This window comes from Halichondria panicea, chromosome 14 (assembly GCF_963675165.1).
Source record: "Halichondria panicea chromosome 14, odHalPani1.1, whole genome shotgun sequence".
Lineage (NCBI taxonomy): Eukaryota > Metazoa > Porifera > Demospongiae > Suberitida > Halichondriidae > Halichondria > Halichondria panicea.
Window position 1 is genome coordinate 5,569,669 of NC_087390.1, and position 12,464 is coordinate 5,582,132.

General features: G+C 39.4%; 1 protein-coding gene across 1 annotated transcript; it reads left to right on the plus strand.

Moving 5' to 3' along the window:
- The first annotated feature begins 3,305 nt into the window (after window positions 1-3,305).
- LOC135348152 (uncharacterized) lies at window positions 3,306-10,941 on the plus strand. Its single transcript, XM_064546331.1, has 10 exons — window positions 3,306-3,399; window positions 3,691-3,795; window positions 3,907-4,011; window positions 4,801-4,905; window positions 5,697-7,915; window positions 8,026-8,094; window positions 8,202-8,247; window positions 8,730-9,071; window positions 10,360-10,449; window positions 10,815-10,941. Exons 1-9 carry the CDS (start codon window positions 3,306-3,308, stop codon window positions 10,437-10,439), a joined length of 3,165 nt encoding a protein of 1,054 aa, XP_064402401.1. The 3' UTR covers window positions 10,440-10,449; window positions 10,815-10,941.
- The last annotated feature ends 1,523 nt before the right edge of the window (window positions 10,942-12,464 follow it).

The following is a 12,464-nucleotide window of genomic DNA, read 5'->3' on the forward strand; positions in this document are numbered from 1 at the left end:
GCAAAGTTTGTAAATGTTGATGCTCGCAAATCATTCTAGTAATACTGTATGTAATTAGCATGCATTATAATTATATATGTGGCTAAAAATGTTGTTATATATAATAAGATTACCTTAATGTTATCATGTATAGATTGAGGGATTGGAATTTCCGAAACGACCGGGCCTCCCTGCGTAAACGGTTGAAACACTCCGCGTTAAGATTTAGCGATCGTAAACATTTTCGTGGTTGACCGTTATGTTGTTTTATTTAGCTGTTTCTAGCTCTCCTATCCACTAGCAGGGCTGGGAGGTACTCTAGAGAAGTACAAGTTTACATCACTGACAAGCACATTACATTTTTTTTAACTTTAGCTTGAACTCTATGTCAACTTTTTTCTTTCCCTGCTGTGAAGCCAAAACAGCAAAGGACATTTCTGACTTGGTTATAAGTGCTATATAGATCTAGAATGGCTTCATGCTATCAACGTTTGCAGTATAGTCCTTCAAACTACTTTTAGACACACCACGGGTCTTGACCTCCCACGACTTCAAGTATAAGGGCTATATTCCTTCTTGTATAACATTTATTAACCCGAGGCGCACCACGGGTTATATATAGTAGCCGGTCAGTCTGTCCGTCTGTCTGTCTGTCTGTCTGTGACAGTGTATTGTGATTCTACTCACCTGGATGCGATAGCACTGCATGTGTTTGTACCATGGAGAGCTTCAACACAACAAGGTAGTAGTTTTAAATATGGCAGATTTTGATGTTAAAGCTTCATTGTCGAATAAAAGCGAGCATAAGCTACCAAGCTAACCCTGCACGTTGGCCTAGATGTACACATGACTTTAACTCGAGACTGTAGACTCACTAAACCTCAAATTAACACCGAAGGTTTGCACTCCAGTGCTCTAGTTTGTTTAGTGATAGTGGCCGAGTGGACTAGTCGACCTTTTAAAGCTAGATTCTCTTTACTTTTTAGCATAATCAAGATTGAATAGTTCACGCCTCGATATTCCAGGCCGCTCTCAATTGATAAAGATGGCTTGGCATACACAATGTATGCGCATCCGTTAATTGCCCCAAGAATCTAAGTCAGTATATTGTATATTTTACGATGATCTCATTGCACAAGTCATAGCAGTTTTTAAAATTGATCTAACATAGATAGTTACTTACAACATTTATGGCCTAGTCTATAGTGACTAGTTTTGTTGTGATGGCTTCTACTTCTGCTCTTGCTCACGCTCTCTCCAGTGTTTTTGTGTACTGTGGTAGAGTGCATGGTAGGCATCTATCGACCGGCTCTGGCAAGTCTACTTGCTTCCAGACGCTTGTTTGATGCCATCTCAGTAAGATCAGTGGTCCTCGTATGAGCCTAGAGTTGTGATGGCTCTCTCTTAACAATAATAGTTTTATCAACCATGTGTGGGTGACCGTAGTACAAAAGGTTAATTGATAAAATTACAAACACTACTGTCTAGCAGGTAATTTTCGTGGGGTAAATATTCGTTATTTTCGTGGGCAAGCTGACCTCCACGAAATGTTAATGTAGGCGTGGCTTACCGGAACATATGAATGCAGCGCAGGTAACGAGACTAAACGAAATGTTTACTCTCGAAAACCACCGTTTTTCGAATTTTTTACGCCACGAAAATTACCTGCTATACGGTATATTGAATCTACCCACACGCAAACAGGGTTACAGGTCCTCTAGTGAGAGGGGCTGGGATCAAGGTTAACTATTTTATATACAGCACATTGTATGGCAGTCAAGACAGGTAAGGCTATAAATATAATCCTTCATAGTTTTAGCCACACCCTATAACGCGGAGTGTTTCACGCAAAATTTCGTTCCAATCCCTCTTACTGTTTTATCTATGCTAGCCTATACGAATTTTAGCAAAAAAAAATTTTTCTAATGAAATGTAAGCTATACCGTATAGCTAGCTGGTAATTTTCGTGGGTAAAAAATTCGTTTATCTGGAAAACGGTGGTTTTCGGAGTAAAAATTTCATTTAGTCTCGTTGCCTGCACTGCATTCATACGTTCTGGTAAGCCACGCCTATGTTAAATTTTGTGGAGGTCAGCTTGCCCACGAAAATAACAAATTTTTACCCCATAAAAATTACCCGCTTATACGCTAAGCAAGCTAGTTTTTCATCTGACTCCAAACTTCAACTTTAAAATCTACACATTTTTACAAAATAATATTGTGCTAATGACAAATCTGCCAAAATTAGTACCCTAAACACAGAGAAAATTTTCCCGTCTATAATTATAGTAACCGGTATTACATATTATGATATTATCCTATGGATACTGAAGATTATCACGAGTCTGTGCCAGTGGAAGGATGCGTAGCAACAAAATTGAGTTTCGCCCGGTTGAAGACGATTTTGAGAAAGAAAACAGCTAAAAGACAAAGAAATAGGACTCTAGAATACCAGAAGAGCTTGCAGAAGGCTACTAAAAGATTTTGTAAAGAACAGACAAGAAAAAATTGACAACCAGCAACCAGTTTTGAAAATGGATAGTTCTGAAAGATTAACAGCTTGTGCTTACTTTCTATCATGCTCCAGTGTATCAGAAGAGGAAACATGGACTGCTATAGCAAAAGAAAGTGTGACAACCGTTTTGAAGCAAAAACGACTTACAAGAGCCTAGCTGAACAGGCGCTTAAAATTGGTGGTGCAGTACACTTCTACATGTGCAATATTCCGCTCAAAGCACTCATTTCTAACACTGATGCCTGTTAGATGCATTACGAATATGACTGCTAAACTGAACACCCAACCTCCTGACCTAGTCGGGCACCGCCGCTCTACCGTTGCCCGGAACTTTCAGGGAGGGCGGCGGCGCTCGACTACTCCTGACCCTCAGCCTCACTGCAAAAGAGCAAAGAAGTTATACAGAGCATCAAGAGCATCAGAAATTATGAAAGAGACTGATAAACATTGTATTGCATGATCACAAGTGTGTAAATAAATTATTCTGTTTTTTGTTCTCTCACTGCTGTAAAACGTTTCATTCACCAGACTATGTAAACAGTGGATATCATTCTCAGCTAAGCTGTCAAATAATTGTATGTACATGAGACCATCACTTCCTAGTGTGCAATAACAAGTGTGCAATAATATACTTCCGGGTGTGCCGGGCTGCATGGGATTGAGACTAATGCATATACATGCAACTAGTCACGGATCAGAGTACATGCATGTTGCTTGATTGCCAACATATCTACTATAATTATATATAATTATACACTTTTATACATGCACCATATAATAATGTATACATTGCAGATATGTATGCAGCCAACATGGCTGGTGACACCCCACTCTCTCTGGCCTGTGCCAATGGTCACTTGAACATAGTCAAGTACCTTGTGAACGATCATCATCATGATCCTAGAAGTATGTTTACGTTTAGTAAAAATGTCCATAGCTACCCAGGCACTGATGTGTGGTGGCTAAAAATATATTATTATAGTTAGATGCAATTGTTAATAAATCAACGTTGAATCAGTGGTGGTACCGGTATTGTATAGTATCACTCACTTTGCTTGATCTAGGTTAGAAAAATATATAATAATTATTGTGCTATAATTATGCTCTGTACCAAAATTAACAAAAATTAATGTATAATGTACATACATGCACATGCATGTAGTGAATATAGGATGTTTACATAATAACTATAAACAGAACACTCTAACAACGCTGGTAACACTCTACTCTCTCTGGCCTGTGCCAATGGCCACTTGGACACAGTCAAGTACCTTGTGAACGTGAATAATTGTGATCCTAAAAGTACGTTCAACATTTGTTCATGTAAAAATGAAATGGCTTGCGCTATGCCAAACAATACTCAGTTCAGTACACGGCCTGACCCTTAATTATAAATATACATGTTGCATGCAGGTACAGTCAACTATGCTGATGACACCCCACTCTCTCTGGCCTGTGCCAATGGCCACTTGGACACAATCAAGTACCTTGTGAACGAGTGTCATTGTGATCCTAAAGGTATGTTGATAGGTATTGGAACTTAGTACCACACCCACTAATTCGTATATGGCTTTTCTTCTTTGCATTTTCTCTTAATTTTATATGTATACCTATAATTAATGCATGCATTAAGAGGAGTATACAACTGTGACAATTGTAGTGTAAACCATAATATTATTACGGTACAAGTAAGTCATACTACGTCACTCTCAGACCACATTTTATAAGTGGGTGCATAGGTATAGTGGTTAATTAGATAAAAATGATATCAGCACACACACACACCTGCATGCACGTGTGGTTTGTACCTCCAGCCCACATTCATGGCTAACAGTTTGCACAACTACAAGTGTTAGTGACGTATTCAGTCCAAGATGTAGAATGGAATGTGCGTGGGAGTTGCATATACTCCTCTTAATGTACTCCTGCTATAATGTATTGTATTGTAAAATCAGACGTAAGGTTTCGCTTTAACTCACACACTATTAACAATTGTAGTATCACTCAGTTCACATCTATGGTAAGGTTAGCAATCCAAGCAATTGAGGGGGGGGGAGGTTTCTAGTATTGCTAGTGGGTAGCATTGTACGTGGCTATCTTGAAATGTTGCTTAATTGTACAGATTGCCATGCACTGATAATTATACTCATTTCAAGTTATGTACATCGCCGCTAGCGACAATACATCTCAGCAACTTGAGATATAATTATATACTCCTCTAGAGAATAGATCTATAATTATGAAAGCTTGGGCCATGCCAAACAATCATGCACTCAGTTCAGTATACACGGCCCATATATGTTGCAGGTACAGTTAACAAGGCTGGTGACACCCCACTCTTTCTGGCATGTGCCAATGGCCGACACAACACAATCAAGTACCTTGTGAACGAGTGTCATTGTGATCCTAAAGGTATTGGAACTTAGTGCCACACCCACTAATTTGTATGATTAGAGCTTTTCTTCTTTGCAGTTGTTTGTAGATACAGTTATAATATTGTAAAATCAGATGTAAGATTTCGCTGCAACCCACGTACACACTAGTAAAAATTGTGATTACGGTAACTTTTACGAGTAAGTATTCTTACATACACCTTTAGTGTTTGTTCTTTCAGGAATTCGCTTGTTATCAGGCCTAGTTGTTGACCTATAGCGTTGTTTTAGAGGCAACTCAGACTAGGAACGAGGCTAATAATTATTTTTCACTAATTACACATACCACACATAATTATATATACATATAATTAGGCATGCATAATTCTACACGTAAACGTGCGCTTACATGATCGTTTTGGAGAAAAGAGAAGCACACCAGTTGAAATTCCGGCACTTACTAGTAAATGTATATAGGAGTAAATAACTTTAAGTAGCCATGAATGTTCTATTGTATAATTAGAGCACTTATCCAACTCAATGTTTGGGGGGCCGGGGGGCAGACTCCTTCTTTCCTCTACTGATTAATATACATACATGCATTCACATAAACTTTAAAAGGTGCATATCTGCATACAATAAATTAAGGTGTGTAAATGTATACACAGGTATATAATTGGGATTGCAGTCGAATCTTTTGGGAGGGGACTCTTCGTGCTTTTATAAAGATAATCAGCTAGGCAACAATGATAGTTATTTTGTTTAGTTGTAGCTGTAGACTAGAATCTAGTCTTAACATACTGATATAACTTTATGTTCTATATATTCTAGGTGTCCTCCTCCTACTACATGCAGCAGTTAAGCAAAGTCAAACATCTAAAGTGGAATTTTTACTGGAAAACTTCCACATCGATCTAAATGTGACCAACAAAGAAGGCAAAGCACCTCTCAATTTGGCCAATGATCCTAAAATCATAAAGCTCCTCTTGAAACATGGAGCCAAGGCTGCCAATGTTTATAAAGAACACAGCAAGCTCATTGGAAAGCTCTCCTCTGAACGACCCCCACACTTTCCTCTGTCTGTGCTCGTCATTGGCGATGGTGGCGTGGGTAAGAGCACTCTTTTGAAGTCCATTGAGAGCTCAAAAGGCTTTTGGTCTAAACTACAGAAGGCAAGACATGTAGATGGTGTCGATGCGAGGACAGTGGGGATCATACCATTCGAAATATACACCAAAGAGTTTGGTAGAATCATCTACTTCGATTTCGCAGGCCAGAAAGAGTTTTACGCGAGCCACTGTGCAATTCTTGAGAATGCTGTTCAAACCTCACCACCCATCATTATCCTCTGTGCTAAACTTGTAGAAAGTGAGCAGGCAATTAATGATTCCACGATTCGCTGGTTGACCCTTGTGCAAAACCAGTGCACCAATCCAAAAGACAAAGCACACGTGATAGTAGTTGGTAGTCATGCCGACCAGATGAAGGAAATGGGAGAAGATCCACGAGCCAAAGAGAGCATCTTTGCCCCCATTATCAAGCAATTCCCAAATTTTGAGTTCACAGAGTTCATTCCAATGGATTGTCGCTTTGCTGATTCTGATGAAATGACAAAAGCAAGAAAACTGATCCAGAAAAGCTCTGTTATTCTCCGCTCTCCAGAAATCATCAGCCTCAATGCTCACACCTTTTACATATACCTTGCAGAAAACTTCAAAGAAGATCTTGCAGTTTCATTGAAGGTTGTTCAACAACGAATACACAGTGATCTAGATCGGACACCCAAGTCAGATAAAATGGCAGACATTCTTTCTTTCATCCCGACCACCTTCTCTCGTCTAATTGAGATATGTGACCAGCTAAGCAAAAAGGGACTTTTACTCTTTCTTCACAATGAATTCTCACCTGACAATTCCATTTTGATTTGTGACTCCAAAAAATTGCTCAAGGAAATCACTGGGACAGTGTTTGCTCCTGAGCACTTTCATCAGCACTGCGATCTCGCTTCAAGCACTGGAGTGGTGCCTTTGTCTAAGTTTGCCAAACAATTTGAGAAGTACGACATTGAAGTGCTGCTTGCTTCCATGATACATTTAGAGCTGTGCTTTGAGATCAAAGACAAGCAAGTTCTAGAGCACATTCAGAAGATGGAGCCAGACCTAGACGACACTCGCTACCTCTTCTTTCCCGGGCTCATTAGGATGGAAACTCCCAAGCGTGTGTGGGAGGAAGACCCTTCCATGAGCTACCACTTTGGCTGGATAATTAAATGCGCTAAAGACATCCAATTCTTTGATCCACGGAGTTTTCAGATTCTCATTCTGAGGCTAGTGTTCACTTTTTGCCTTGCTCCTTTCGAAGAAATAATCACAAAAAACCCTGCCCTCCAAAAATCTTGCTCTGTATGGAAGAGTGGGATGTGCTGGTGCCACGATAATGAGATTACCGCACACCTCGAACTTTGTAACAACAAGTCTATCGTTCTTAAAATACGATCTAAAGTTCTCACAACTAAGAGCCTAGCCCATCGCTCAGTAATAGTCAATAAAATTCTCGAAACGGTGAAAGACGTTTGTCCCAATATTGTAGTTGTGGAATCACTGATCAATCCAAAGGAAGTTGTCAGTCATCCTCTAGAACCTTCCTTAGAGCTCATGCTGTTTAGTGTTAGACATCTTGCTGCAGCTGTCAGCTCTCAAAACGAATCTGTGGAATCAAATATCCATCACCCTCTTTCGCTAAAATGTCTTCTTCATTTTGAGCCGTACGCTGGTTTGGACCTTAAAACTATACATTGCATTCACAGTAACGAGAAAATCTTGAAAGAGGACAAAATTTCGAACACCTTCATTTCTCATTTTGCCAGTCAAATTTCTGATCCAAACAGCATTCTCATGTACAAACAAATTCTGGGCCAATCTCAAGCTTCTTCTGATACAAAGGATGTAGTCCAGGCCCTCGAGACGTGGAGGAAAGAGACTGAGGGAACTTACAGCTGTCTGAGGGAGACTCTCAACAAGTACAGCGTCTTCACTGGGAGAAACCCCCTGGCGAGTTAAACCTAGCTATCTTATCACAATTGAGTGTATGATGAATGTATTCTTCATTTGCTCTCACATGATTATAATTATATGTATTACTACCTCATTCGCACATGCAGGAGCTAGCTGGTGTGGCTCATGATGATGTTGATCCCTTCGTGTTTAGTGTCAGTGATGATGAGCAAAATGTGAGAAGCTGTATTTTTAGCATGCAAACAGTATACCAAAATTCTAGTAGTAGTATGTATACATTGCATGGAATTGACGCGTGAAATATGTATATTGCTTTTCACAGGATCATGATACAGTAAGAGAGAAAGAGTACCCAGTGTCTACGTTAGGTATGTCAATGGGAACAGGACTATATTGTGTATATATGAAAGCTATAGCTATAATTAATTTTAGTGTTCTATACCTATAATAACCTATATATAGCTGCACCTGTATCGCTTATTTTAGTAATTTACCAGTTACTCATTCTGCAAAGAATGAGTAATAGGCAACTAAGATACTTCAGATAATTCACATAATTATTATACCCATGCATATATAGACCTATCTGCCTCAGAGCTTTGGATACTAATTATGTTTGTACCTTGAACATATCCAACATCAAAATCATGAATGTCAGGTACAATTTCTTGTTTAAGCTGAGCTCTGATAGTTTTCTTTAGACAATCTGATGAAGTAATGGTGACCATATCCACGTTGCTCAAAGTTGTATGAGACTTAGATAACATTGACACTACAATGTGGAAGCTGTTTATAGGAGCGCTTGCAATGCCTTTATTGTTCACGCCACCATAAACATAAATGTATATAGGATCACCCGCTAATCGAGTCACTCTCCAAGAATTAATGAGCCGATATAGTCTGACTGACGAGCAACTCAACAGTGAAATAGAGGACTTTGATTTTCCTTGCCTTGCCAAAACATTCGATGGTGCAGCGATCTATTCGAGTGCAATGGGACTAACTCGTGCTGAACAAACCGATGTGAATATGTTGTACCACAGAGAAGGAACTCAAGCAGCCATAATGAATTGCTTGCAAAGCTGGAAAGAACATAATTCTTTTCAAGCAACTTACAAAGCTCTACTGGATATCTTACTGAGATTGGGGAAAGGAGACACAGCTGATCAAATCTGTCAGCAATTGACCCAAGGTAAGTATAATTATGCACATACGTTACGTGTCGGTGATAGTTAAGCTATAAGCCTTCTACTGAGTAGATATTCTCATTCATAATAATTATGATATAATTCACACCAGATCCGGATAATAGGCGCATAGAGGCCTGCTCTTTTCCCTATAGGCGCATGCACTTACTAACCAGATTATACAGTATAGATACAGGCTATAGGTGCTCCATAAGATCAACAATAAGCACATTTGGAACAAGAAGAGTGTACTGCATGTAATATTATAAACATAATGCAATTCACTTTAGCTACACAACTTATAATTATAATTTCAAGCACATCGGAGTCTACGCACAAAATTTATATCCTCCGACAGAGTTTAATGGGGTACCATTTTCTGTAGAAGAATAAAATTGTCTACTTGACTAAGCATGATGCTTTCAAAAGAGGGAGTAAGCTGTATCATGTTGAAAATGTGTTTTCTGAGGATCATCACTTTTTTGTTCTATAGCCACAACTCTCATACGTGCTTTTCACTGAATATGCTTCGAACAGTAATGCACCACAGGTCATGCTTCACTAATGAATTTTTTTTGACGTCACTGTTCCTATAGCTAAGCAATAAGCGTTTTAATGTGTGCACGAGGATGATGCAATAATGCTCGAGGTTACGTAATGCTCGAGTGTATCAACCGAGAGCATTATTGCATCATCCAAGTGCACCAGCGTATTAAAACACGTTGCCGTGTTGTTATAAAGGTTGTATTGCTGATCACAAAGCTAAAAACCCTGTTCTCAAGCTAGTTTTCAGATTAACCTAGCTTCAAGCTGCATTCTTGAGATTGCTAGATGACTTGAATGATGTTATAAAAAGTATGCAATAACAACTTCTTATTGTACACTTAACTGGTACAGTTACATGACTAGATTTGATGGATGTCGTGACTGTACGTAGGTAACATGATCAGCAGAGAAGGTATGACAGGTGCAGTGTAGCTCGAGTAATTAGCTTCTGATTTAATACACACTCAGCAATAACATGTACACACATGCAGGGTGGGCGGATAACTAGCTAGTGTCAATCAGAGACTAATTGGCTAGAGCTACACCGCGCCTGTCGTACCTAATTGATCCTCTGATAAGTATTAGTTAATCGAAGTATTACATTATATAAGGACCTTACCTAGCTTATACGCACATGCATGCACAGGTAGCTCACTACCTCGTGCTGAGATTTCTGCCACTCTTGCTGTATCCCTAGTGCAATCTAAGTAACGTAACTCACTCTGACATCCACTCTCCTCTATATAGACACGAGTAGATGTAACACATCGACTCCTTTACTACCACCATCCTCACTGCCACTGGACCCAACCAACTCCATTCATTAAAGGACATACAGTGAGTCTTATGCACCTATCAATGATATGCACCGCATCACCCCCACACCTGGGGCTATATATATACATATATACTGATGGGGGAAACGTGGGAAAGTGATAATGATCTTTGCCCCCTACATGGAGCGTATAAGCTTTGTTTATCTTGCCCCCATCTCACCCCATCCCCATTAGTCTGGGGGCATGACCTAATATCTCGGGGGCAAAATCATGCAAGTAGAGTTAGGATTAGGTCTGGAAACTCTTGCAGCATTTCCGTGTGCTCTAGCGGAATGTGGCAAGAGTCAATGAAATACACATCATATGTCATGTGATTTTAATGAGTGTATTGCCTCTGTGAAGTATACTTTATTTATAATTATGCAGGCCTAGTGATCTGAGTGCTGGAGTCAGCTGGATCTACGTACTGTAAACATTATATAATGTGTATACATGTATAGGACTGCTGAACATTGTTATAATAATTGTGTGTGTGTACTTTTCATGAACCGATAATTTTCAGCAAATGCTTCAATTGTGAGCCGCGGCTAGCTATATGCATGCTGTTTAACTCTTGTTGTGTTAAGGATCTTTACCCAAATAATTTTACTGGTTGAACGTGATACGCCACCTGCTTGCTTTGTCAGACAGGGCCTGTAAAATTGTACTTGACACCACAATGTGTCATCAGCTGTATACCAATCGTTTATGACTGTCCACATCAGAACAATAATTATAAGACACACATTCTGATACGTAAACATGTCACAGTGGATTCAAGACGTAACAAAAGCAAGTGCAGTGTCAGTTAACTATATATAGGTTACTCAGTCTCTACCACTTGTTTTTTGTATTCTATACCGAAGGTTGATTCCCAACGTACATATACCGTGTCAGGAGTGCTCCTGACCGTGTGCAGACTAAATCTATCGAATAATTTGTTCTATAATTATTATTACAAAATTGATTCCTGAATTGCGGAGATGATGATTATATCATTCGGATATTCATATTATTTATCCTTAATTGGACTGTGTGCAGTAGAAAAAAGTGGAGATCTCACGAAGTGCTGTGGTTAGCTAGCTGCCAAGATGTCACAGTCAACTGCATGCATATTGCTAGACTAAACTCGAAGAATTTAACCGACAAGGAAGAATTTGTTAATTAGCTGGAAGCAACTCCGCATGAGTCACACTAAAACGGAGCAACCTCGAATATCACTATTTTTCCAATTTCTTATAATATTCACTCCCAAATATCTCCGACGAACAATTCCATTATCTGTACTCATCATCACTGAAAGCATCGGGTACATGTGCTCCAAGGTGTTCCTGCCAGTTGACAACAACTGGGGGATTTTCTGTAATAGGTACACTAAACATACCGTATATACTCTACCTGTAACCAAGATTTCGTCCATGCACGTATTGCACACTTTAACAGCATGAATAAGTCAGTGCATGTACAGTAGAACCTCGATTATCCGGAACCTCGATTATCCGGCTTGGCAGTTTTCTTGTTATCAGATCAGAAGTGGGCGTGTCCCTCAAACGCGTATGCGCGTTGCAGTTGTTACCATGGAGACATGCCTGCTTATCTTCAGCGCATGCGCAGACAACCATGTGGCACTGCTGTTTATCAATAAAGTGGGTGGATCAAGGCGTGGTTTATCTATTCGATTATCCGGCATATTAATTCACTTATCCGGCCTGCTTCTGGAACCAAGGTGTCCGGATAACTGATCGAGGTTCTACTGTACATGCAGTCACACAACTGGATTTGATGGATATTTAAAATGTACATAACCTATACAGGATTAACAAATATACTTTGTTTGTACCATTCTTTGTTTTTACAGATACTGTACTTGATAGGGTGATTGAATATAATTATGCAGAGTCAATTTACACGTTATTAAATTAAGATAAGATAGTGCACTTAATTAAAAAGAGAACGCACATAATCAAGAAAGTGATGAGACCCAGTACTGCAACAACTAATGACGCCACATGTGTGATAAGAAGGAATATGAAAGTT